The following is a 26,976-nucleotide window of genomic DNA, read 5'->3' as shown; positions in this document are numbered from 1 at the left end:
CGAAGCACTGACGCTGTGCCTCTCACCACAGGTGCCTCTCCCGCAGCCAGCACACACCTCTCCACGCACACAGGCTCCGGCCCAGCCACAGGACTTGGCCACTCGCAGCATAGCAGCCCTACTGCCCTCACCACACTCACTCCCACTGCCTTTCATCAGACTGCATCAGGTTTGCTGACTACTTTTAGGTGCCATGCAGTACCCACGGAACTACAGGGGAAAAAAATGAGTTATTTGACCACTAGCTAACTTTTTCCACCTTGAGATTCATCAGATATAGCCAGTACTTGCAATTCAGCATAGTGGCAAGAGCCAAATTGTATTTGGGATGTGGTATCTAATGGAGAAGTCTTGCAGTCATCTCAGTAGTATTGTCACTCCAGTGAGTGAGACTGCTATTTTGCTGTGCAAAACCCACACAAATGGACCTAAGAGAACAGAGGAACTTGTTGGTAAGCAGGGGAATGAATACTAACAAGTAACAAGAGCAGTATACCTTATCTGCCAAACAAACGCAACTTGATTATTGTTTCTGAAAGAGCACAAGGTCTTTTTATTTTTTATTGTAAAAACACTGCAACATGTTTTAGTTCTTTGTTCACAAATATTAAAGCAGCTTTTATTCTACTCTATTCTGTTGACTCTATCCTGGATTGTGCATGAACAAACAAACAAACAAAAAAAAATAGTCTTCTTACATTGCAAAATTCATTTTCAAATGGTATATTCCTAAAATTTTGCTTTCTTTTGTTGGATAAATTAGCATGATCCTTCTTTCAGCACTCTTCTCTAGCTTAGAAAAACCCTGGATTTAAAAAAGAAAGAAGGGAGGAGGGAGTATAGTGTATGATATTACTGGTGACAGCCATATGCAGTAATGAATTTTACTTTTTTAATGTTGATATATTGTTTATTCCCTTACAGATTATTACAGTTCAACATCCTTGCACAGCACCACCTCACCAGTCATCATGCCAGCAAGCACTGAGACCATCCCCACTAGCACAATAGGTGACAAACTTGCACACAGTTGTCACAATTATGATACTGCAAGCACAAAAAATGTGTTAGAATGAGAAAAATAATCCTGATATGTTTAAAATCAAGCCTTAGGAATACAACTGCATTAAACCTAAGGTTTTTTTAGGGAAATATTATTAATATCTCTAAACACTAGATACACTATTTGCTGAGTGAATGAATAATAGCAGGAACACTGCTCAGCCAGCTGGCTCCCAAATTGGAGGGACATAACTCCAGGGCATTTCTTCTGGGGGGAGGTTCAGATTTCAGACTCTTTGGATAATACTTTTACCTTAGTACATTTCAAGTAATTGGTTGAAGGATGAAACTCTTTGTTCAAGCTTCCATGCAAACTTCCTAAATACTGGTTCCTTTTGGATTCCTTTTGGATATTCCATTGTAAAAATAATTGTAAAATAGCATGTAACGTTGAATGAATCTGTTCCCAGAAGTAAGAGTAACTATGCATAAGGTGGGTGAATTTTATTTCTTTAGTGATATTTTAATCTGTCCATTAGATATTACATAGCATACATATTCTGGGAAACTGTTATTATATCTCACTGAGAATGAGTGAATTTGGAATATTCTGGTATAACTTTGTATGAAGAAACTCTTTGAAGAAGCAGTTTGATACCTTTTGAAGATGCATGCACCATCTTTAAAAGAACTGGATAAGAAAAGAGTATGTAGGTAGTTGATATTTTCTTCCTTTTTACAAATGTGAGAGACAATATTTGCAATGTACTGAAGAGTTTTGGGCAGTATCAGTTGTCCTTCTGTAACATTCTCTGAGAAGCGTACCTTCAATTTATTTTCCTTTCTTGCAGAAAGTACCACAACAACAGAAGAACCTTGTGGTAAGAAGGAAACTCCTTATTCGTCTCAGCCATGGTAGTTGAGCAAAATCAGTAAACTCAAAGAGAGCTGATCACAAAAACAAATTAGTTACCATCTGAACTGTATTCCAATTCCAGAAGATTGGCACTAAAGTTATTAACACTTCTGGCCTTCTCATCTCCATTCACAGAACTGTAAACTGCCCTTGTACTAGGCTGGTCAGGGCTACAGGAAGAATCTATGCTCGTTTCACGATGCTCTCTAGTTTTCCCCATCATGTCAATAATCACACATTGCAAAACGCAGTTCATAACTATAGTAAATCCAGAGCTTGGACATTGGTTTCTCTCTCTTTGAAATCACTCCTCTGATTTTCAGGAATGTTTTTTGTTATTTACTAGATAACTATGAAATGTTTTGAATGAAAAATTTTAAATTTCTCTTCAAACAAATGATTCAATGTGTCAAAATAAAATATTTCCCTTTGAATTGTTATTTTAAATAATAATAAAATGTGTTGTTATGGAATGCTAATCTTTTAAATTCTTTTGGCTTCCTTACTAGAGAATGATTTAGAAGAATATTTTCCTAAGTAAATTTTGTTTTAACTAAACTATTTTTAAAGTAAAAAGTTATTTAAAAAATAAAAATAAGGTATAAAAAAGCAACCAACTTTCCTGTATTTTCTAATTCTTAAAACATGTATGATACTGCAGGTGCCAAAAAACATTTAACATTTCTTAAAAATTGTCATAAAATCATTATTGACTATTTTATCCTTCTCTTTTAGTTAATAATATTGATTATATGATTACGATAGACAAGGATGACTCAACTGAAGTTATACTAGAGAATATCAAAGGAAACAGAAAATACGATATTTTTTTGGAAGATAGGAATATCTCACAAGTGAGTGCCAGCAACAACAGAGCTACACTTAATAGATGTGAGAGATATACAGTTAAATCCGAAAATTGCAGAGACATATATCTTACTATTCCACCTGGTAGGTATATAAGGGTTTTAGTAATTTCTTTCTAAATTTAATTTTCTAGCTCTGACAGCTATTATTTTATGCTGGATGTTTTGTTCATCAATGATATTACTTTTGTTGGATTAAAATTTTACTTATTTGAATACCAACATTGTCTTTATTTCATGAATACCTTTAAGTTTTCAATTTCAGCTTCTTGTTAAATTCTTTGCATATTATACTGTGCTAATTGTGTATTCATACTGCAGAATAAATATACAAATATAAAGTGACAAATCAATATATATAACTATTATCACAGTGATTTTATTATTAATCCTTTCTAGATGAAAACAGGTATACTTTTGAAGCCTTCGACATTGGAAACAACTATTCAAAGTTGTCTTTAGATCGTTTATGCGGAGATTGCAAAGATGCCTGTACTAATGTGACTGCTATCTGCAAAACAAGTAAGATACATCTAACATATTTTAAACACTGATCATTTTAAATTATTTTTAAGAACTGTAGATATTTTTGGATGAGACTGGCAGATTTAAGTTAATTGCACCAGTGTGAGGGAAGAGTTGTTCAGAATTGCTGAGATCAGCAGGTCAGAGACTACCCTGTGGGTCTCACGTGCCCTGCAGGGCATCTAGTGAGAGTTCAAGCCCAGAGAGTTCACTCACTGAGATTACCAGCTTCACAAATTGCAGACATAAGGAGCTTTTGTGCTTCTGCTTGATGACCTGAAGGAAAAGTGAGAGCTTGGAAACCTGAGTGTCTGCTGTGAGCTACTTCCTTGCAAGCTATCTAGGCAACTGGCTCTGCAGACTCCTGTACAGTGAGAGCTGAGGCACTCTATTTTTGGATTTTGCCAGCTTTGGAGCCTGAGGAAACATGGGTTCAGTGCCAACTGATGTTGTAGAGAAGGTATGCACGCTGGGTGTATCCTCACATCCCAGAAAAATGCATGATGAATGTTCTCTTCAATGTTTTTATCAATAATCTGGACACAGGATTTGAGTGCAGGCTGTTTGCAGATGATACTAAATAGGTAAGAGCTATTGCTTTCCATAATGTAGAGCTGCCTTGCATTGAGATCTTGATAGAACAGAGTGCTGGGCAGTCACAAACTGAAATGTAACAAGAGCAAATGCTGGATTCTACACCTGGAAATGTGCATCTTGCAAATTCATATAGTCTGGAGAACTAATTGTTGCAGCACAAACCTGCGCACAGAGATCTGGAAGTTTTAGTCGGTGGTAAAAGTTCTTCTCAGTTAGGATAGCCAAGCTCTGCAAGAGGGGAAAATGTTCGTGTTCCCAAGCCTGCTGGTATTCAATAAGTGTTTCAAGAGTGCTCTTAGATATGTGATTTAACTTTTATTTTGCACTGGAGTTGGACGCAGTGATCCTCACAGTCTCTTTCAAATTCAGAATAAAGTCTATGATTCCATTGTGATGGGATGGAGGTTTTGCACTTGAGGGAGCTGAAGACTGTGGTGGGTGAGCTTCTAAGAAGCCATGGTACTCCAGTTTTTGGCCATGAATTGCTTTATTTCTGTGCTTAAACTGTTGGAAAGTCAAATAATATGAGTGCTAGTGATGAGAAGTAAAGATCTATGCAGACTTAATTGATATAAAAGCACTTAGAACTCAGTCATCAGATTAGGTTGTATACTTCTCTGTTTGAGATACTTTGGCAGTTTACTACAAATTATATTGATTAAATGCAGTAAAAAATCCCAGTTCAAATGGTATTATGTACTTTTAGAGTTGTGAAAAATATTCTTAAGACATTTTTGTGTCCGCAGATTCCACAAGTGTAGAAGACTATGAGGAATTAAGTTATAACTCCATATTGATAAACTCTTTATCACCCGACACTGAGTACACGTGCTATATTACAGTACATTTTTTTGAAAAGAACTTTACCAAAGAAAACAGAATAGCCACAGATTATGCTTGTAAGTACAATGCTTGTTTTTGCTTTACATTCAAGATATTTCTAGAAAAACCCATTATGAATTCCACTGTTTCCCTGAGGATGAGGATATATGTTGGGCATCACGCTCAGCCAGTTTCAGGTTCTCTGCCAGTTCTCCCACCCCATCTCCTGTCCTTTCTATTTTTTGACCATAGACACAGTTGTCTTTTCCAGTCCCTGGCTCAGACCTGCAGTCTGATGCCATCCTGTCCTTCTAAGTTTTTTTTTTTTTTTTTTTTTTTAAGGGAGAGAACTTGGCTGAATATAAGTTCCAATGAAGGTGCAGGTCTAGCCAAAAACAAGAGTTGAATTATTGCTTTTGAAGAAAGATGTGATAGAATAATTGCAAGAAATATCTCCAGAGAAAATATGTTTATCTGCAACATTGTCCTTGGAAATGGCTATGTGGTTTTCTGTTTAATTTAGAAAATAAAGCTAAACCACCCTAAACCAAGTAACCTGCAAAGAAAATCTCAGGATTATAAAAAATAAAAAAAAAAGCTAAAGTTATAAGGAATTGGAAATATTGCATTTTATTTGGAAATGTTGGAAAATTTTAGTAATTTATGATATTTCTGTATTCACCTATATCTCATATTTAATACATTTATGAAATGTCTCAAATTTTATGATTTTATATGTACACTCTTTGTAGTTTTGTATAATTTATCTGAATGAAATGTACTTTGCAAAATCTTAAATTATATTAGTATCTGGCTTTACTGACCAATGAAATTTATTTTAATCAAAGTAGATATAAAAAGAATATTTTGCTTTTTTATTCAAACTTTTTCTTCCCACCACATCTTTTTTCAAATAGCTCCAAAGGCACCAGAAAACCTTACAATAGAGTCTACTGCCCGAAATGTAACAGTTAAGTGGATGAAGCCTACCAACACTTCAGAAAAACATATAGATGGCTATTTTGTGATGTGCAATGACACTACCAAGAGTAAGTATTGTCCCTTTGTTATAGAATAATTCCATACATATTTTAATATCTACAGAGCTCTGTGAATGTTACATTTTCCAAATGTATTTCTTAAACCTGTCCAGTAAAAACAATTAAATCTATTTTTTATATAAACTTTTTAGAAACATTTCTTTGATATTAATCCAGTTCAGCTATGTGTTCAGTTTATTGTTTCAATACGTCACTCTGTCACAGTACAGGTTTCATGTATTAAAAATGTCACAATAAGATCACTTACCTGATAAGTCTTTAGCATGGTACTCTCTGCCTCAGAAAATGCACCTACAACCTGTTAATATGTTTTCTGAGAAGATATATTCCCATTGGAAAATTTAAGTTGTAATAAATCAGAAGTTTGTGAGTAAGTGGAATCAATTATTTCCTAGAGAAAAAAACTGGTTGTTTTTTTTTTTTCTAGAAATGTAAAGAAAATTAATACAAAAACTTTTAGCTGTTATCTTCCCTTGGGACTTTTTTTCTCTGTTTCAGCTTTACATAGTAGTCTTGGTGGGTAAAGCAGCACTATTTATTCCTTCAAGGATAATAATAGGAATTGAACTTTTTAGACGGACTACAGATTTGTGTTTGCTTACTGAAATGGTGGAAAGAGCAAAAAGGGGGCTGCCTTCTGTATAAAAATAATATACATAAATGTCAGGGGTCCTAAGTATAGGATTACATGTACATATTTAGACAGGTAAATCCAGGTTCTTCTCGTTCCCTTCTTCTACGCTGTTTTAGACTGTTACATTTAGATGGATGTGTCTGTCCCCATTATACTGGGACCATATATTCTGTCTGTGAGCTTTTCTTCAAAGTATGAAACATGCCAGAAAATGATGTTTAGAAAAGAAAAAGTCCAGTACATTACTTCAGAAAGTATACATCGAATTTAGATAGTCCTTATAGCAGCCTAGGGTTAATTCATATTTTCTTGTCACAGGAGCTGAAGACTGTCATGCTCCTGTGCCCCTTAGGCACAAGTAATCTCTCCCATTCTCCTTGGCTTGAATTTCACTACTACCCAAAAGGGCTGCAGTCATTTTCTGTGGTAGGTGGGGTTTGGCCAGTATAGGAGACTTAGGCAGTAGTAGGGCATGAGGAAATCTCATCTGACACAGCCACTAGGAAATATGGAAAAGCCATTTATTCTCAATTCTCTGTCATTAGAGCCCCAGTTGCCATAGTTTTGCTCATGCTGCCCTTCAGGTGATTCCTTTCTGTCCTTCTTGCAACTACAAAACATAGATGGCACTTCCCATGCTGTATCAGAACAGGCTTGTGCAGTGTGTGGAGCAACTTCTGATATTTATCTAATAACCTCTTCCCAAGAGGAATACAGAAGTTATCAGTCTCTCTTTGTCCAAATGCCTTATGTTGTTTTTTTATTATCTCTGTTTTAGTGATTTCTTTTTTAAATGAAGGCATAAAATATAAGACATAAAAGAGCACAACTAAACTTCCTATTTGCTTGATTGGGAAATATTTCTTCCTGAGTTCTCCGATAGCATCAATGAGCAAGAGAAACCAACCAAAAATCTTAAAGAAATTAAAATGAAAGTACACAACAGTGGATTTACATAACTCTGATGAGGTGCAAGAGTTTGCATGCATAAATACTAATTTCATTTTTCTTTTTTAAGAAAATGTTGACGTGAATACGACCAGCTTTATTTGTGATGGTTTAGAACCTTATACCTATGGCTATGTGTCTGTAACTGCATTTAAAAAAAGCAAGTATGCGGATAAAATCATTGAGGGAGAACCTAGGAAAGACAGCTTTCAAACAGAATCAGCAAGTAAGTCTCATTTGCTAATTGTTACAAACTAGGCTGAAACAGGAAATATGTAATTTCTTACTGTAATTAATAGCAATTTTATATATGTTACTACTATTATTCCATAAAATTATTAACATTATTATTTTTACCAACATTTATATAATTAGCATTTCATTTCTGATTATTTAATGCTATTTTTAAGTAAGCAGTTCGTATTTTTATCCATACTAGATATATATTTTTAATTGTATTCTTTTGACGTTTATGACAAGAAGTACCCCAGCAGAGTTTGAAGATATTTCCTGATGAAGACAAGGGTTAATGGAGAAATTACTGTTTCCTATTTTGTTGGTGTTGCTGTTGATGGGTTGGTTGGTTGGTTGGTTTCCACAGTGCCCAAAACTGAACGCAGGAGTTGAGGTGTGGTCTCACCAGTGCCACACACCTGATAGGATACAAAATTATTTTTTCCTGTAACTGCACAGAATAAGAAAAAAATTACTTTGTGAAAAATAAAATATCATTTTTGTGCTAGTGATGTTACAATAGCTTAAATTGATGTGCTTCTTTGTTTATGCTTGTGTTTGTTTTTGTTATTGTTGTCTCTTTCTGAATATCACCAAATCTGACTGCTCTTATTAATGTGTTTATTGTCTTTGGGAAATAGTTGTTTTTTTTTGTTTTTTTTTTTTTTAATTCTCTCTTCGGAATATAGAGAGCTTTGAATCCAGTTCTGCATATTATTCATGAAAGCGTCAGAATCTCCCTATTACTCTGGGTCATTTTGCTAACAAATTATAGCTTCTATGTGCAAGAACATAAAGATCAAAATTATCACTTGATGGCCCCATGGGTTTTCCACATCACGTTTTCCCCAGTTTTCCACATCAGTTTTGAAAACTGTATACTCAGGCTGAAAACTTTGTTCCCATGCTTTGTCTGTAGTCCCATGTTTCTCAAATGGGTAAGTGATATGAGAAGCAAAAGATAGCTGCCATCTTATTATGTTTGCAGCCTGACTTCCAGTGGAGCTCTGTTCCTACCAGCTGTTTCATTTCCCTTTGGCAGCTTTTTCAGTTCAGATGAGGCTATGATTAATCCCAAATTTATTTTATTCATCTTGTTAAACTGAGACTGCAATTTTTAAGGAAGAAATTGAGTAACATTGTTATGAGAGGAGATAACCAGTAGACATGAACAAATACTGTTAAAATGTTTGGTTTGAAATGATGAGAATAGATCCAGTAACACTTCTTTTACAGAACCAGAGAAAGTGACTGACTTCCAAATAAAATTGATAGCTGATAATGCTGTCCAAGTTAGCTGCAGAAGTCAAAAAGTGTATGGAAGTGAAACAAGATTTGAACTGTCTTGGAATTACAGCAGTGGGATTTACAAGAACCAGAGTAAACATGAGTGCAATTTTATAATAAGAGATCTCTATTACTTGACAAAATATACCTTTGAGGTAAGTAAGCTAATTAAGCTAAAAATAAAGCAAAACTGCATTATATTTTCATTGCTTAGGTGCATTATACTTGATTTTAGAGAAGATGACAAATCGGGTGGTGGAGTTCATGTATGGATCTGCAGACCACAGGATGTAAAGGAGTAGCTGTTACTTATGAAATAACGTGTCTCTGCATATTTTTCTAGTCATATCAGTCAGTCCCTAATGTGCTACTCCATAGAGGTTCTGACAGCATGCAACGTACAGGCTGAATAACCTGGTACAGAGTGAAGGATTTTCTATAAAGAAAATGTAAAAGGATGGATAAATGTACAGTAGCATAAAAGATATGAACATATCTAACAAAGCTGATATTTATCAGTTTAAGTAACCAACAGTTAATGTTTTGAGAAAGCAACTTGTTGTCTTTGGCTTTTGTAATTTAACTTTTTATGAATGAATTCCAGTACAGTAATTGGCTTAAAAATATCCAAATCAGGTTACTATTTATATATTTGGTACTGAAGCAAATAAAATAATGACACTTCATTGTTTGGTTTCTTTTTCAGATTTGACAGATTTGATTAGAGACAGAATTGATGCATATATATGTTTATAGATGAATCTGTTTTTAAATTTTAAAATGTCTCCTATTTCATTAACATTGTTATTCAGTTAAACAGTTATTTCTGGATCTAGATCTCCCTGTAACTTAGCTGGAAACATGAGCTGCACTGTAACAGGCTGTCAGTGGGATTGATTCATTGAAAACAGATGTATTTGAAAGAGCTACAGATCTTATCTTTTTAAAGAATTTGTGCAAGCATTTTTTATTTGATATATCTTAACATTTTTACTATTCTTGCCCACTGAATGCAGATCTCTGTGTTTAATGGAAAGTATAACGGAGAGTCAGTGCATATGGAAAAAAATACCAGATGTAAGTAAAAAACATACAGCATTTTTATTTTATGACTCAAGCACTGTATAGACTAATACTGTAAATTCTGAATTCTGTTACTATCTGCCTAATTGTATAGATAATAATTAAATGCATTTTTTTTAAAAAGTCTTTCTTCAACGTAAATTAAATAGACCGTTTTAACAAGCCATGAAACATGACTCAGAATAACTGCATAGCTGTGGTTTCCTCATGCAACATTCTAACTTATTTAGAAATTCATTTCTCTATCTTAAATTATTCATTTCAGAATTATTTTCCAGCATTCAGATGTTGTGTTCCAGAAGCTGTGTTTTGTGAAGGAAACTCCTCACACAGTGTGTGTGTGTGTACAATTGCAAATATTTTGAGAAAGCCCAAAATATTTTGAGAAAGTCTATTGTAGACATGAAAAGTATAGGAGACGAGATATAAAGGAAAAGGAATTTTATATATACTTAACTAAAGTAACAGTCACAGGGAACATGTCAGTGATCTCCCACGTGAGAAGTCCTGTTTTGAATTCAATTCAAAATGATGGCTGGATTAAAGGAATTGGATAAATGACTTTTTCATTTTGAAGAATATCTGTTACTAAAATGTCCTGGTAGACTGGCAAGAGCTGACAGAAAAAATAAATAAAGATTAAACAGAGGTAAATTAAGAGATTAATAGATTAATTGAGGAACAGAACAGAATTTTTTTTTGACTGAGTACCCAAGACTTCACATGTCTATTGGCGAATGATGTCAGGATGGGCCAGCACTGCGGAGGGCAGGCTACACTTACTGGGGGAGCTGCTGTGGCCCTGGGCATGAGCTCTCATTCCCACTGCTCACATGCCAGGAGCAGCTTCAGCTCCCTGCTCAGTGAGCACAGCACGCAAACCAGGGCCATGCCAGGCCAGTGAGCTGTGGCATTTTGGCAGGTGGAGATGGAGGACTACTGTGAAAGTTTTCCTAATGAGGAAGAAGTTGTTCCCTCCTTTTCTGTAAGCTTAACAATTTTGTCTTTGGAATAACAAAACTGAACTTTTATTTAAAAATAAGTACTTAGTTCTTTTCACATACACACACAAAAAATAAACATCATAGAGCCTTGCCCTGGTCTGTATACATACTTTTAAAAATCAATGAGAGAAAAAAATAGGAAGTTTATATGCTTTTAGTTATTTATCTGAGAAATAATGTGTTTATTCTTTGCCTAGATAACTCGAGGGCCCTGATTATATTCTTGGTGTTCTTGATTGTTGTGACATCAATTGCTTTACTGTTGGTTCTGTATAAAATCTATGACCTTCACCAAAAAAAGCTTAGGTAAGCTTCTTGTTTCTCCTCTTTCTTTGTTTCTCCCCCTCTGTAGTGCTTAGAGATCTCAACTGCCTCTGTCCAGTGGCTGTCAGCCCCAGCTATGGCATTCTTGTTTTACCATGAGCTTGTAATGGCTGTCTGTTGGTTACTGAAAAGCCTTGGTTTTCCTATGTGAAACTGCATTTAACTCATTATCAGATATATGACATACCGGTCAGAGTTTTTACATATTCTTTTGCCTCTTACAGCAATTCTTCTGAAGTCATCAGCCTTGTAGGGGGTGAGTATCTTTATATATTTAGCATGTGAAAATAAGATTTGTCACATATCTTACAGCCACTTTTGAAATGTTTACATTCTCGGTTATATTTGTAGATTGCAAATATAAGCATGATGTAACCTAATTCAGAGTGATTTAGAAAAAAGCTTTAGTATTTTTGATACATTGAAATACTGAGTTTCAAATATGTTTCAGAAGTATTTATACTTAAATGAACTAGAAGTTTATCAGTTTGAAAAACTCTTATTTATTGTTCATTGAAATAACAGTTGTTATCTTTGACAATGGTCGTCACATTTGTAACCCTGAAAACAAGCCCAGAATCAAATACTGCTTCACCTAGAATTTCCCTTTCCTCTATACCTTCTTCAAAGCAAGGATTTTAACATTAAGTGGTACTGTAAATTTTTTAAGTCTTTAAAATTCCAGAGTCTGAAACTAGGCAATGTGTGCAACATTTTGTACAGGATTTCAAAGCTTATGAGGAAAGCTTGAGTCAGTAAATACTATAAAGCTTCAAGAAAAAATCATTTATTTCATTTAAGCACACAAAAATTGGTTATATATAGTTTACTCCAAAAGTAATGCTTCCCCCTTTTTTTTTTTTTTCATGGAAACTACAAAGATAAAAGAATACAATAACACTATCTCAAACAATGTTTGAGAGAGCAAATTCTCAGCTATGAAATTCTGTTTTTGAACACTGTCACCACAATTGGGTGTGCATTTTCATCAACAAAGAACAGGAGCTTGCATGCTGCACTCATAACAATCTGCGCCAGTGGAGGTGACCCACAGTTGCTGTTGCCACTTCATAATTGCACCACCTATGCCTCTCTGTGGTCGCTTCCACTGTTTGGTCTCCAGAAATATTCAGCAAGGATCAGTGAATGTCTGTGGGTGCCACTGTTTCTGCATGGAGGAATTCAGTGACACACCTCTGCTTCATACGTATGTCAGAGGCCATTTTGTCAGACTGCTCCCCTGCTGCCATCTGTCACACAGCACAAAATGTAATGGAATACTGGTGGGAAGGTCCAACCTCTACTGCCATACCACCAACATCCACTTCTGACATAATGGGTCAATATTATGAAATAAGAGGCATTACTTTTGGAGCAGCCTTCGTATTAAAGGGGATGCTATACAGTATTGATATCCAAATCCATTTGTTCAGACACACGTAATTGCTTAAAGAAATCTTTAAAATGGAAGTGAAAAAAATACATAGTTAGAACTGTTAAGCCTTGTTCAGTTGTTATCACTGAATAAAATATTACAGATTATTACAACAGAATATAATGGAGAATATCTTGGAGAAAATTAGGAAAAATAGGCAATGTGTTGTTACATTTCAATAGAAATGTTAACAGGTTGTTTATACAGTAACTCAATCTGCCATTGCCAGCAAACAATTGGAACACCCACGTAACTACAGTGGGTGTTCAGGCTGTGTGTTGCCGTGACCCAGATGTGACAACCGCCACTTGGTGCAAAGCGCTGCTCACGCAGAGGCCCTGCATGCAGCCTCCTGCTGGAGCACCCTCACCTCCACAGCACAGCTGGGCAAGTTCTGCTGTTCTTGGGACCTGTTAGCTTGTAGATCACAGAAGGACACCAGTTTGTGAAAAAATTAACACGGTTAAAATAAAAATGGGTTTTTCCTTTTGTTAATATTTGAGAATCACATTTGCTGAAATGTAGTTTGCATTTTAAAAGGCGGTAAGAATAAATATTCAACATGTTTACACAGTTAAAGATGATGAAAGGCAGCTTTTGAACATAGAGCCAATACCATCAGAGAAGTTGTTGGAGACATACAAGAGGAAGATTGCTGATGAAGGGAGACTTTTCTTGGAAGAATTTCAGGTTTGTCACTGGCTTGAAATATACCACAGATTTGTGGCCAGGTAGTGGGAAGAATTCTTTTCAAGAGCATGTCTGAAGTATATGCACTGCTTACAAATAAAACCCAAAGAGCAGAAACTGAAGTGAAGTCTCATCAAAGGTCAAATAAGGCTCCAGCTGATTTTGCTACCAACTTCTCATTATTGCTAGATCATAGTACTATTTTTCCTTTTATTTCTGGAGATAGTTTTCAACAGAAGTATAAAATACAGCTTAAATATTTCTCATTCACAAGTACTTTTTGGGGTAGACTTTCTCTAGTCTCTCTTACTGTGTAGGCTTGGGGATATAAATAATATTACAGGTATATATAATGAAAGAAAATAAATTTAATGACCATTATAAGTGAAAGAAATACATGAAATAGTATTGTATGGAACAGAGTGTTGACTTCCATATTCTTAGCAGTACTTAATTTCTTCCATATGTATTTGATTGTAAATCGTTTTAAGTACATGATTATTGATTAAGTAAACACTGTATTTTACAGAGCATTCCAAGAATTTTCACTAAATTTTCAATGAAGGAGGCGAAGAGGAGCCATAATCAGAACAAGAACCGTTACATTGATATCCTTCCATGTGAGTATTTTTACAATTTTTACGTGTTGTATTAGTACTTCCTTTCTCAGTTCCTTGAGAGAACATAATTATTTTGTTTCACATAATTTAAACAGATGATCATAACCGTGTTGAGCTCTCTGAGATTCCAGGAGACCCAGGAGCAGACTATATCAACGCAAGTTATATTGATGTGAGTGACTTTCATGTATAAAAAGTTATAGGCATTATTGAAGAAATTTTGCAGTCTATGCATTTCATGCATTAAACAGCTTTGAGGATATCCTCATGTGCTCGCTCCATCTATACAGTGTATTTGGTATTATTGGACTGTTGCATATGGAATTTATTTTTTAAGTTACAAATCATATAAGTTGTTTATGTTTTTACTTTTTTTTTTTTTAAGTTGAATAACATTGTACATTTTTATAGGGCTTCAAGGAACCGAGAAAATATATTGCTGCACAAGGTAATTTTAACCTTAAATTATCTGTTTTATTCTGGCTTTTTTATTGGGAGTAGTCACGAAGTAAATTTAAAGTAAATTTAAAGAGGAATTGAAAGCTTGACGTTTTAAAATTTAGTGAGAAAAGGCTGCTAGTAAGTTTTGGCTTAGGGAATTTTGTGAAGGTGACTTCAGAGGTAGACTTCTGGTGATGCATAACTTTATAACTGGAGATTCCACATGTCACAGCCATGTACTGAAGACATACATGAAAATTTTAAAATATTGTAGCCTAATGGCAGCAGCCCCAATAAAAGCAAGTCTGTGGCTGTAATTTGCAGGATATCTGCTTAGCTTTTCAGGCTGCAGTGCTAAGCACATCAACAAGACAGCCTTGGGGTAGCTGCGCTCTGAAAAAATCCCTTGAATTATCACACAATCACAGAATTGTAGGGGTTGGACGGGACCTCTGCAGATCAAGTCCATTCCCCTGCTAAAGCAGGTTCCCTACAGCAGGTTGGACAGGAAAGCATCCAGTTGGATTCTGAATATCTCCAGAGAAGTAGACTCCACAGCCTCTCTGAGCACTGTGCCAGTGCCATGTAACTCTCACAGTAAAGAAATTTTCTTCTGCTAGGCCCCAAGGATGAAACCACAGATGATTTCTGGAGAATGATCTGGGAGCAGAAAGCAACGATTATTGTCATGGTTACTCGCTGTGAGGAAGGAAACAGGGTGAGAAATGCCCATCCAGCCATCCATTCATCCATCACCTATCCATTCATCCTTCTTCTGTCTGAAAACAGAATGGGCTACTATGCTGTAGTGAATTACATTTTCTCCTTAAGTCCTCTGTTTCCATTCTTTGCTGTTCTGGCTTTGTCAACACCTGTGTTGGATAGCATGCCAAAATAGTGTTCCCATATGGAATTACCACTCATCAGAAAATGTCTATTTACAGCTGTAAGGAGTAGAGGGTGGGCTTCCAAGTATAAGTCCAGAAAAGGGCTGAAGGTAGAATTCTGGCTCCTCATAGACATGACAAAATAATCTATGATTTTTGTTTTCTGCTGTCTAGTCTCTTCTGATATCCTGGCAATGCCTTCAGTAAGCCCTAAACAGAACATTTTTTATATCCACTGTCTTCTCTCTTCCTTTAATGGGAAAGTTCAGTTCTTCTGTTTTGCTTTTGTTCCTTACTCCACACAGAGCAAGAAAGGTAACACAGGGAATTTTGATAGCTTTTAAAGATTAAAAGATTGACATCATACAGATTTAAAGCATTCCCAAGTAGTTTTTATCAGCAAGCAGGAGCAAAATTCCTCACAGGAGTCTGAAGAAGAAGCCATAGAATTAGCACCAACTTCTCTACAGCCTTCAGGCAACAACAACATGGTGTGTGTAGAGGTGTTCAACTTGTCACCTAGTATATAAGATTTTTTCCCACTTTATGTTCCAAGTTAAATTCCATAGATATTTGGAATTATTTGGCAGTGACATCCTAAGCATTGACTGCATTTTCAGGAAAGGTGAAGAAAGCTGGAGCATGAAACTGGAAAACTAATACTAAGTTACTGTCTATTTTAATTCAGACTTTGTTCTCGCTCTCTGCTGTCTGCTACTTTGCTGTCATTCTGCTCACCATTTAACTTCATATCATCATAGAACAAATGTGCCCAGTACTGGCCATCAATGGAGAATGGCTCTGCAACATATGGGGACATTATTGTGAAGATCAACGAAAGTAAAATGTGTCCAGACTATATAATTCAGAAACTACACATCACAAATGTAAGTTGACTTAGGAGCGTAAGACTGACTGGAGGTCAGTAGGCTTTGTTAAGAGATTGTAATGGCATGAGTAGAATTAGCTAGCAATGGAAGATACTTTGCTGGTGTTTGGAACATTTTATTTAAAAGAAAACTTGTCATTTCATACAGGAAATGTGAGTAAGACATGCATTTCCCAACTTAAAAAAATATTTTCTATAGTTTCTGAACTCTGTATTTTAGAGGAAACTGTTAACATGTTAAGTATGGAAAACTTAATATTCTGTGGTTTTCTTACAACTTGTTCCTTAATGCAGAAATTGCACTATCTTATATGTATCTCAGCATTATCTTTTGCAAAATGGATGTGATTCATAGGACACTGTTACCTAACTTCATGATAATTGTACAGTAGAACTATTAAAAATTTGAGTGATCTCAATTGCATTTATAGGAGCCATTAAGGCTTGTTAACTGCTGTCTTTTACACATCTGAAATCAAATTACTTGCTCTGTGTGTAATTGAGAACAAAATTTGCCATGTAAGGCTAAATGCTCCTCTCATGCCCTTTGCAAATAAATTTCAGTGAGGATAAGTGGAATGTTAGTCACAGACAAAAGCATTAAAACTAGAAGAGTTTTTTAATATCTTCAGCAAAATAAGCAAGTCCACCTATCTTGATTCATTATTTCAGCTGCAAATTCCTCTTCTGTCTCGTTACATTGCAACAATGCAAATATTGCAACTTAGTGAGATATCATGATATAAATAATTGCTTTATGACTAATCTTCATAGGGAAAATTGCTACAGGCTGAGGGCTAAAGCTTTACTGTATCCTTTTCTACTGTGGATTAAAGTTAAATTTATTTTATTTTATTTATATTGCATTATTTTATTTTATTTATTATTCTTAATCTAAGGTACACTCAGCAGACTTCTTCTAGGAGACATGAGAGAATTACTAACCATTATCCCTTGAAACAAGTAGAGCTATAAACTAAGTTATTCATGAATGGGGGAAACATATTATGCCCTGATCATGGGCTAGCCTGTGAATAACATATTTGTAACACCCTGAGCCTTTTGCTTGTCCTCAGTTCAAGTCATTGTGAATTGCTGATTCACAGCTCTTGAGAGTTATTTTTTAATTAAAACTGAATATGAAAAATGTTGTAACCTGAGAGGCCACTGGGAGCCTCACGTGACACCAAACGGTTAGAAATTTCTGTTTCAATATTTGATGACTTTTGTCCTTATTTTTCTTTTGTTTTGCATATGAGCATGTGCATTTGATATATATGTATTTATGCAATGTCAAAAAAAATTATTTATAAAATATATAAAAGTCATACTTCTCTTTGTCTAGGGAAGAGAAAGAACGTCCGGAAGAGATGTCACTCACATTCAGTTCACAAGTTGGCCAGATCATGGAGTTCCCGAGGATCCACATCTCCTTCTCAAACTCCGACGCAGAGTAAATGCTCTCAGCAACTTTTTTAGTGGCCCAATAGTGGTTCATTGCAGGTAAATCATAAAAAAGTATTATGATTGTGTTATGTTAAATGTTAAATGAATATGAAGTTAAGCTATTCACAAAAGGGAGCTAGAAAAGGTCAGTAGTAATTGACTTATCCTAAATTTTGTGTAATAATTACTTGAGAGTGAGGTAGCTAAAGATGCAAAGAAAAGTATTTATTTCTGATGTATCAATCCCCATTCAAGTTGACTAAACCTGAAGATTCATAGAGTCTTGAAAAGCAGCCAGGTAAATGCCACGCTACTCTGGCTATAAGCACCATGAGTGACAAAAATTGCCTTAGTGACAATTAAAAGCACTTAAAACTCAAACTTATCATTTCTAGTGTTGTCAATTAATTTCCATTTAATTTTCATTTATTGATCTGGATAAGAGGAATAAGAGCATCCTCAGTAAGTTTGCAGATGATACCAAGTTGAGAGGAAGTGTTAATCTTCCTGAGAGTAGAAAGGCTCTTCACTGGGATCTGGACAGGCTGGATAACTGCGCTGAGTCTCATGGGATGAGGTTCAACAAGGCCTAGTGCTGAGTCCTGCACTTTGGCCACAACAATGCCATGCAGCATGACAGGCTTGAGCAGAGTGGCTGGAAGGCTGCACAGAGGAAAAGGACCTGGGTGTGTTGGTCAGTGCTTGGCTGAACATGAGGCAGCAGTGTGCCCAGGTGGCTAAGAAGAACAATGGCATCTTGGCTTGTGTCAGAAATAGTGCAGCCAGCAGGAACAAGGAGGCCTCTGGTGAGACCACACCTTGAATGCTGTGTTCAGTTTTGGGCCTCCCATTACAAGAGAGACATTGGGGCCCTGGAGCATGTCCAGAGAAGGGCAGCAAAGCAGATGAAGGGTCTGAAACACAAATCATAAGGGGAATGGCTGAGATAAGTGAGGTTGATCAGTCTGAAGAAGTGGAAGCTCAAGGGAGACCTTACTGCTCTCTGTAACTGCCTGAAAGAAGGTTGTGGCAAGGTGGGGGTTGGCCTCTTCTTCTGGGTAACTAGCAATAGGATGAGAAGTGATGTCTTCAAATCGCGTCGGGGAGGTTCAAGTTGGATATTAGGAAAAACTGCTCCAAAAGTGTGATTGAGCAGTGGAACAGATTACCCAGGGATGTGATGGAGTCACTGTCCCTGGAGGTGTTCAAGAAACACATAGATGTAGTACTTAAGGGCGTAGTTTAGTGGGCAATATTGGTAGTTGGTAGAATGTTGGACTACGTGATCTTTGAGGTCTTTTCCAGCCTTAATGATTCTGTGATAACCAGATCCCTTTGTGCTTTGCAGTGCCGGAGTTGGACGCACTGGGACCTATATTGGAATTGATGCTATGCTGGAGGGTCTGGATGCAGAAGGCAGAGTGGATGTTTATGGCTACGTAGTGAAGCTACGCCGGCAGCGGTGCCTCATGGTTCAAGTAGAGGTATCTTGCTGAAGTTCCTTTCACTTAAAACTCTCCTTTACTAGTTCTTCATCAGTATTTCTCAGAACCACTCTGCTCAGTTGTGGATGCTGCTGAAACTCAGGTGAAGAATTTCATACGAAGTATAGCTCTAAAAAATATGTGAGAAAAAAACTTCCTGCACAGTTTTTAGTTCAGTTGAAACTTAACAAGTCTAAACTTGAAAGAAAGAAGACACTTACATTTTAGATTTGATAATTCAGCTTTTGGCATGCAGCTCATAAATGCAAAGAAGCAGAGTTGAACTTGTGTAGTCAAACAAATTTTGTATTGAAGAAACTGTCTAGCAGGATTTTCAGCTGAGTTGTGAGTACAATGAAAGACTAAATAGGATGTCTGTTTTTAACTTATTTAGGGTTTCTTTTTCAATCTTTAAAATCTTAACTGCATGATTTTTTTATTGACCTGACTTTTATTTGCAGGACGCTTTTCATCCAACAGATTGCATGCTCCAAAATCTTTAACTTGGAAGCCCCTGTGATTTTTAATAGCTGAATTTAATGACTCCTTAATGATAATTTTTAATGTTATTAGTACTTATGAGTAAGAGCAGTTGATAATAGTTTTTAAAAATGATATATATTTGTTTACTCATAAATGATTTCATTTTTAAATTTTTAAACTCTTCAAATGGGAAACATCAGTCACAGTACATCCTTATCCATCAAGCACTAGTGGAATACAATCAGTATGGAGAAACAGAAATCAGTCTCTCTGAACTACATTCCTATCTTAACAATCTGAAAAGAAAAGATCCTCCAAGTGAACCTTCTCTGTTGGAGGCAGAATTTCAGGTAAAGAAACATCACTTTCTAGTGCCTTAAGCCCTTGCTCCCACTTAGATTATAAAGTGCTTTGCACAATAGCCCCAAGAAAGAGATACCTTATGTAATAGAGCACTTCTGTGATAATATTTTTGATAAAGGTTAGGAACATAGGATGATTACTCGTGTCTATGTGCATATTTTCCTTGTTACTGTGCTTGTTAAATTTGACAACATTTTTAAGCTATAGTTCAGATGTGACTGAAGTTTATAGAATTGAAGTAACAATGCAAGGTGCTGGGAGATGGGGACAGGATATGGGTGTTCAGAGGGAATCGAGATACAAGAATGTCATTTTATCTCAAACATAGTGTTAAATTTGTCTCTTTAGCGACTCCCTTCCTATAAGGGATGGCGGACACAGAACACTGGGAATCGAGAGGAAAACAAAAGCAAAAACAGGAATGCCAACACAATTCCCTGTAAGTATTTTCTGTGAACCTTCTGAATTTTATCTGTTATCTTCTTTAAAAAAGCCTATTAAATTCTGAACAAACAAGGACAGTAAATTACTTTCCTGAGATGTATTTAAGTAATTTTCTTAAGAATGTAAAATTATAAATTTCCCCTTGTGATTTAAAAAAACAATTTTAAAAAAAGTTAATTCTTGGGAGTTATTTATTTCAAACAAAGTGGCCTTCAATCTGCAGTTTTTTAGGTGAAAGACTGGCCTTTTTCTGGTTGTGATTTCCATTAGAATATCAGGAACCAGTTCTCTTTTCCAACGGTGAAAATGAATAGCTTGAACTTGGTAACTGACAAACTCATGAGGGATGACAGTTACTAAGTTTCAAAGAGCAGATTGCTCTCTTATGTACAGGGCAAAGCTTTATTCGGTATTTGGATGCCGTGCACCCCAAAATGTCTGTGGCTCACTTAGGAATTGCACTGGGAGAGAGAAAGAGGAAGCCTGACATGTGGAATCCTGTCGGAGCCTTCCTCAATTCTCCAAGGTTGGCTTTTGACATTACTCAAGGTGCAGGAGTTCCTAGTGCTTTTCTATCAAACCACTTTTTTCTGCCAGTAAGGACACTACTGCCTGGACATTACTGGTCATAGCATGTTTTGCAAGGGTTTTGCAGAATAATTACCCAGTTTCTGATTCTCCTTTACTGCTGAGAGAGTGACAGATGTACACCTGGTAGCATGATGCCAAATTCAGAAATGGATACAGTTCAGAGTGAGTGGACAAACTTCTTTCCTCTGCTCAGCTCCCAGATCAAAACAAAGTACAAGGGAACCCAGGCAACCATTTGTGTAGCTTTCTTCATCCAGTAATAAAAACCAGTAGCTGTGATTCCCTGGAAGTAGCGGGAGGGCGATGACATTTAGGCTCAGCTCTGCTCAAACACTATTATATGAGCAGCAGTGTGATAGAACTGTGACTCTTTGTCTCATGCAGATGACTTTAACCGTGTGCCAATCAGGAGTGAAGAGGAACAAAGTAAGGAGGGCGAACATGACTCAGAGGACTCCTCAGATGAAGACAGTGACTGTGAAGAATCAAGCAAATACATTAATGCTTCCTTCATAACTGTATGTATATAGAGGGTCCTGTATGAGTATCTCACAAGCTTTCAGCTAAAACTTGCTTATGAGAACTTTTTGCCAGCTTGAACTCATTCTCTTATTGACTTCAGAAATAGAATAAAATTTACTTGGATAGAAACAGAAGATCAGATACTTGATTGGCAAATTCATTTAAAATTTTAATAATAAAAATATTCTAAAATTTGCTACAGCATACTAATCAATATTTTATCTGCAAGTGAGATGTCAGTGCAGTTATTCACATATGCAAAACTGTACTAGTAAAGTCTGGGCCATCAGCTTTATGATATCATATTTACCCTCAAAGCAAGAGAGCCATTATCTGTCACTTATGGAGATAATGGATCTTATGGAATTACTAGGTAAATTAGATTTATCTGGATTCTTTAAAATGTGTCACTGTTACCGTACCTATTAAGAGGAAACACAGTTGCCTTTTTGGTTTGGTTAGCATGAACTGTCTGGCATACCAACTCTGTTGTAATAGTGTAAACTTGATTTCTTATTGATCCAATTAAATGGTTCTGTAGAATTCAATATCTGTTTTATCCCTGAAAAAATATGCTTTGTAGATAGCAGCAGTGTGAGGGCTCACCCACTGTAGTGTGAGTGCATCTTGTTGTCTATCTGGAAGTAATACTCTGGAAGTCATAGTGTGAATTTAATATCATTTGACTCTTATAATTCCTGTAAGACCATTGCCTGCTGTGACAAGCATATTTTCCCAATGACCAAAAGAGATAATTAACTTAGCATTCTTTAAATGACAATGAATTCTGTTGCACAACAGTCACGTTTGAAATGAATTTAAAGAAAAGATATTTTATATTTCTTTTGTAGGGTTACTGGGGTCCAAAGGCCATGATTGCAACACAGGGACCACTGCAGGAAACTATTTCTGACTTTTGGCAAATGGTATTCCAAAGAAAAGTCAAAGTCATTGTTATGCTGACAGAGCTAAAAGAAGGGGATCAGGTAAGGGCAATATTTTCTCACTGGCATATTAAAAGTCATCTATATACAAAGAAAACACTGACTTTTGCACTCTCTTATTCCCTTCTCTTGTGTTTCATGGAATGAAGAATTTGAATATGTATTTTTTTTCAATTATTTAACTACTTAATTTATCTCTGAGTTAATTTTTGAGGGAAAGCAATGTTTAATGCTGCGTTTTAAAACATAGTGAAACTCCCTGCTACTTTGAAGAGAATGAATTCTGTAAGTGCATGTGGGAGGTAAAATATAAAGAAGTTTGTATGATAAGCACTAAGCTGTATTTTTATCTCTTTTAGGAACTCTGTGCGCAGTACTGGGGAGAAGGAAAGCAAACATATGATGACATAGAAGTTCAAATGACAGATGTCAACTGTTGTCCTAGCTACACCATTCGTGCATTTGATGTCACACACCTGAAGGTAGAAGTTCCCTTGCAAATTACAAAATGAAGTTTTACGTTTGTTCTTCTGATTATATATATAGCCCAAAGAAAGAGAAGCCGTAGTTCCCATCATGTGTGCCTTCAGCTGTAAAAAACTGAAGTATTTTTGTCTTCTAAACCAGCTGCTAATCGTGATAAATGTGACAAATTGCCTCAGATTTACCACTTAGCATGTTGCTAAGACAGTAATATTTATTCTCAGGAGGTCAGCTATGTTTTGAACTTTGAGCAAAGCTTGGGCCTCTCCCTACCTCATATTTACATAAAGACAGAGCTCATATCACAATGTGCTTCCCCAGGAATGTATGTTTTCTTTTGTATATCAGCTGCAATGGATGTACTACTACATGAACCTTTATTTTCAGCCTGATCATTAACTACATCTCCACTGCTGTTTTGCAGAGGAAAGAAACACAGAAGGTATACCAGTATCAGTATCACAAGTGGAATGGATTGGATGTTCCGGAAGAGCCCAGAGATTTAGTCAACATGATTCTAAGCCTTAAACAAAAAGTCCCATCCAGACCAGCCTCTGAGGACAACAGGAACAGCCGCAGTGTCCCACTTGTCATCCACTGCTGGTGGGTCTGAACTCAACACATACTTTAACCTACCTCTAAGTATGCTTAGTATCCACAATTTTATGGTACCAACTTTTCCCACAAGCCTTTCCATGGTTTGAGGGAGAGACTTATCTATCCCTAGAATGTGCCTTTTTGATCAGAATTGGCCTTTTTGTTTGTAATTCTGTAAGGTACATGCACTTCTCTTCAGCAAGCCTGGGTGTGGAGTGGGTGGTCAGAGTCAGCTGTTGTATGATATCTCAAAGTGCTCTTGTAGTGTACTAACAATGAGGACCCAGCAGAGCTTTTAGATTATCCCAGGGCATGAGTTGACTTTTTTAGGACCATGTCTAGAAATAACTTTGCAGGCTATCTTAAAAGGAAGATAATCATGCTAATCATTGATGAGATTGTAAAACTGCTGCTTCTAATTTCTCTGTGATCTATTAAGTGGCTGCATGAATTCCAGATACAAACTAAGTAAGCTGTGTCTTCTGTGTGCCCTACAGATATTCTTAATTGTCACAATTTCTGTCCAGTAAAAAACCTTTTGGATATGTAATTTATTGTATAGACTTTGAAATAAAGCTATTTCTTAATTATAAGTCATATATAGTCATAGTTATTTTACATTTTAAAAAGGAGCATTTCCTTTTAGTGATGGATCGCAGCAGACTGGTGTGTTTTGTGCTTTGATGACCCTCTTGGAAAGTGCAGAAACTGAAGAAGTAATAGATGTTTTCCAAGTAGTAAAAGCTCTTCGTCGCAGCAGGCTGGGAGTGGTCTCCACCTTTGTAAGTAAATCCTATGGCTTACTGGGACAAATCACAAGGTTTCTTATCAGTCAGATATCCTCCTAACCATATGCGTTGTTTCTGCATAGGGAACAATCAGGACATTCACAGTCACTTATCACTACTTGGGAATTGGTCATTACTGATTAAAATAAAGCAGTCTGTGAGATGTCCAAAGCTGTAATTCTAAAACACTTATGGAAGGGTGCATGCTGTATGATCATATATATATATAGCATATATATATAAATAGCATAAATTGGTGTTTCTGCAGCTGCTGAAGGGACATGCAGGTACAGTGTCTTTAACTGGCTGGTTAGAAGGCTAACTCCATTTCACAGGTTAGGAGCCACCAACTTACTTTCTTAAAATCACTCTAGGTTTTGTATCTCCGTGGCATTTGCTGCTTTTCTAACAAACCAAACATTTTTGTCAGCATGGTGCCGTTTATAAGATAACTCTCCCAGAGACTTTATTTTGTTCAGTGCTTAGGTGCTCTGAGAAATGTCATTTGTGGACTTTGCTTTGTAAACCAAAAGTGTTCTGTTTGGTGCACCTGATAGAGGCAGCTGCAGAGACATTACATACACATGGAATCAGAATAAACCATACAACCATCATCCTGTTAGCCAGAAACTGTGGAATCTGCTTCATATATGGCCCTGCATGTCCAGCTATGTTCTACATTTCTAAAATTTAAGAAAACTAAGAATGGGATAATCTGTGGGCTCTGTGCATTCCATTCATGCTAACCTCTTCTTTTTATATTTAAGGAGCATTACCAATTTCTGTATGACACCATTGCTAGTACCTACCCTGCACAGAATGGACAAATAAAGAACATCCAGCAAGAAGATAAGATTCAATTTTGCAATGAAGTAGAGAAAAAAGATCAGGAAACTGATCTGATCACTATTGATCTTACTCCATCAACTCCAGAGGAAAAGGAGGCTTCTGAATGTTGTGATGATTCTAAGGCTGCAGATACCGCTAAGGGGACAGAAGGTTCTACGAATGGGCCCACAACTCCAGTTTTAACTTAGATTTTTTTTTATTTTTATTTTTTTACTAAAAAGTGTATTTTCATACAAAAAAAAATCCTAAGACAGTTAAAAAGCATATAATTTTTTTCCCTCTCCCTTTTGGAAAACATTTACATTGGATTTTCAAAGGTACAAATTTAAAGCAATACTTGAAACTTCTAGAGAGTGATAAAAAACTGTGAAAGTTTAATTTTTGTGTAGATTTGCATCTAATACTTCAAAAACCTCTTCACTATCTTTATACTTTTCCATTTTTAAATATGTACAGTGTAATACTATATTCTTATTTTGAGCAGTGCAAAGATTTTTTCTTCTCTTCAGTGAAAAGGAAGAAAGCAACTCAACACACCACGACTAGCATGTTTCTAAAGCTGGTCTGTGTTCAAAGCTATCAGCAAGTAAAGCAGCATAACTGGTGAGCATGTCTCCTATAATTTCAGGACTGCTGGCTAAGTACTGTTTTTATAATACTCTGAGGAACTTGTGGGACTTTGAACAATTTCAAGAGCATAACATTTACATTGTGTGCCAGTTCCAGGGGTTAGCAAGATTCCGACCCTCTATCCTCCCAAATCAATGTGGAACAGAAGTTTTGCATTTTTCTATCCTGCCTCAAGATGTCCTTGTTGCTCCACAGAAATTCATTTGTGATTTCAATATTAGACTCAAAGAAGAAAGTTTGGAGATTTAAATGATTGCAACAGTTCTGACAGAATACACATTCTGTTTTTTCTTAGAGTTGGAAATACTGTGTGCTTGCACATTTATTTCTTATGCTTAGGTCCTGTCATTTAAAGAGAATACTTCCACTAATGCACATGACTTGTTTTCAGAGCTGGAAAATATTTAGATGCTTTTCTCTAAACTGTAGATTTTGATTAGTACAGGGATTTTATTTTATTTTTGAGATTTTGTATGTTATAGTTATGATAATTTTACTGTTTCTTGCTGCATTTTAGCAAATTAGTTAACAAAGTGGCAATTGTTTTATTCTGTTGAAGTCTCTAGACCGGTCGTTGTCTTTTGAAGACACAAAATCTTGTTCTAATCGGCATATGGATTAAAAAAACAAACAAACAAAACAAAACAAAACAAAAAAACTCACAACACATTTCAGTAGGAAAACACATCATTAAATTCTTATGAAACTGTGTGAGCCTGGGTATGCGTCATGATTCTCTCATTACAGATGGACAAAATGGATTTTCTCTGCTGGAAGTCACTGAAGAAACTGTCGCTCAACAGACATAGTGCTTCTCCACTTATCAGTGTATATTCTTAATTCCTCCTTCAAAACAAAACTGCAAATATCTAGACAGCCATGTAAACAATTGTATGAGGACTGTTAGGTGAGGGCCTGAACCAGTGATTGAGCACCTGGTGAAGAGGCATGGCCATCCCTGGGTGCACAGGTGCAAGCAATTCAGCCAGGGTCTGTCCCTCCCAATCCTCACTGAAGGGCTGGCAGCTGGAGGGGAAGCAGCTCTATTTGGAGATCATCTTTTTTGGGAGTTTTCAGTGAGCTTTGA

At 36.2% G+C, this 26,976-nt stretch overlaps 1 protein-coding gene across 1 annotated transcript in view; it reads left to right on the top strand.

Moving 5' to 3' along the window:
* The window catches only part of PTPRC (protein tyrosine phosphatase receptor type C), a 56,555-nt gene extending 30,301 nt beyond the window's left edge, over positions 1 to 26,254 (top strand). Inside the window, exons 5-32 of the mRNA XM_065743013.1 lie at positions 32 to 169; positions 925 to 1,011; positions 1,854 to 1,883; positions 2,654 to 2,869; positions 3,184 to 3,306; positions 4,653 to 4,805; positions 5,646 to 5,777; positions 7,442 to 7,597; positions 8,842 to 9,047; positions 9,909 to 9,969; positions 11,177 to 11,285; positions 11,528 to 11,559; positions 13,313 to 13,428; positions 13,958 to 14,048; positions 14,144 to 14,220; positions 14,460 to 14,496; positions 15,110 to 15,207; positions 16,138 to 16,263; positions 17,611 to 17,768; positions 19,060 to 19,195; positions 19,879 to 20,028; positions 20,390 to 20,480; positions 21,461 to 21,594; positions 22,450 to 22,584; positions 22,902 to 23,024; positions 23,450 to 23,628; positions 24,269 to 24,404; positions 25,178 to 26,254. Coding sequence (XP_065599085.1) covers positions 32 to 169; positions 925 to 1,011; positions 1,854 to 1,883; positions 2,654 to 2,869; positions 3,184 to 3,306; positions 4,653 to 4,805; positions 5,646 to 5,777; positions 7,442 to 7,597; positions 8,842 to 9,047; positions 9,909 to 9,969; positions 11,177 to 11,285; positions 11,528 to 11,559; positions 13,313 to 13,428; positions 13,958 to 14,048; positions 14,144 to 14,220; positions 14,460 to 14,496; positions 15,110 to 15,207; positions 16,138 to 16,263; positions 17,611 to 17,768; positions 19,060 to 19,195; positions 19,879 to 20,028; positions 20,390 to 20,480; positions 21,461 to 21,594; positions 22,450 to 22,584; positions 22,902 to 23,024; positions 23,450 to 23,628; positions 24,269 to 24,404; positions 25,178 to 25,447 — 3,500 coding nt within the window. The 3' untranslated portion in view covers positions 25,448 to 26,254. The remainder of the gene's footprint in view (positions 1 to 31; positions 170 to 924; positions 1,012 to 1,853; positions 1,884 to 2,653; positions 2,870 to 3,183; positions 3,307 to 4,652; positions 4,806 to 5,645; positions 5,778 to 7,441; positions 7,598 to 8,841; positions 9,048 to 9,908; positions 9,970 to 11,176; positions 11,286 to 11,527; positions 11,560 to 13,312; positions 13,429 to 13,957; positions 14,049 to 14,143; positions 14,221 to 14,459; positions 14,497 to 15,109; positions 15,208 to 16,137; positions 16,264 to 17,610; positions 17,769 to 19,059; positions 19,196 to 19,878; positions 20,029 to 20,389; positions 20,481 to 21,460; positions 21,595 to 22,449; positions 22,585 to 22,901; positions 23,025 to 23,449; positions 23,629 to 24,268; positions 24,405 to 25,177) is intronic.
* The last annotated feature ends 722 nt before the right edge of the window (positions 26,255 to 26,976 follow it).

The sequence above is a fragment of the Cyrtonyx montezumae genome, unplaced genomic scaffold (genome assembly GCF_038088225.1).
Source record: "Cyrtonyx montezumae isolate F1298 unplaced genomic scaffold, pur_monq_1.0 scaffold_1, whole genome shotgun sequence".
Taxonomy (NCBI): Eukaryota; Metazoa; Chordata; class Aves; order Galliformes; family Odontophoridae; genus Cyrtonyx; species Cyrtonyx montezumae.
Note: the sequence above shows the minus strand (reverse complement) of the source record. Positions and strands in the feature narration are given on the sequence as shown.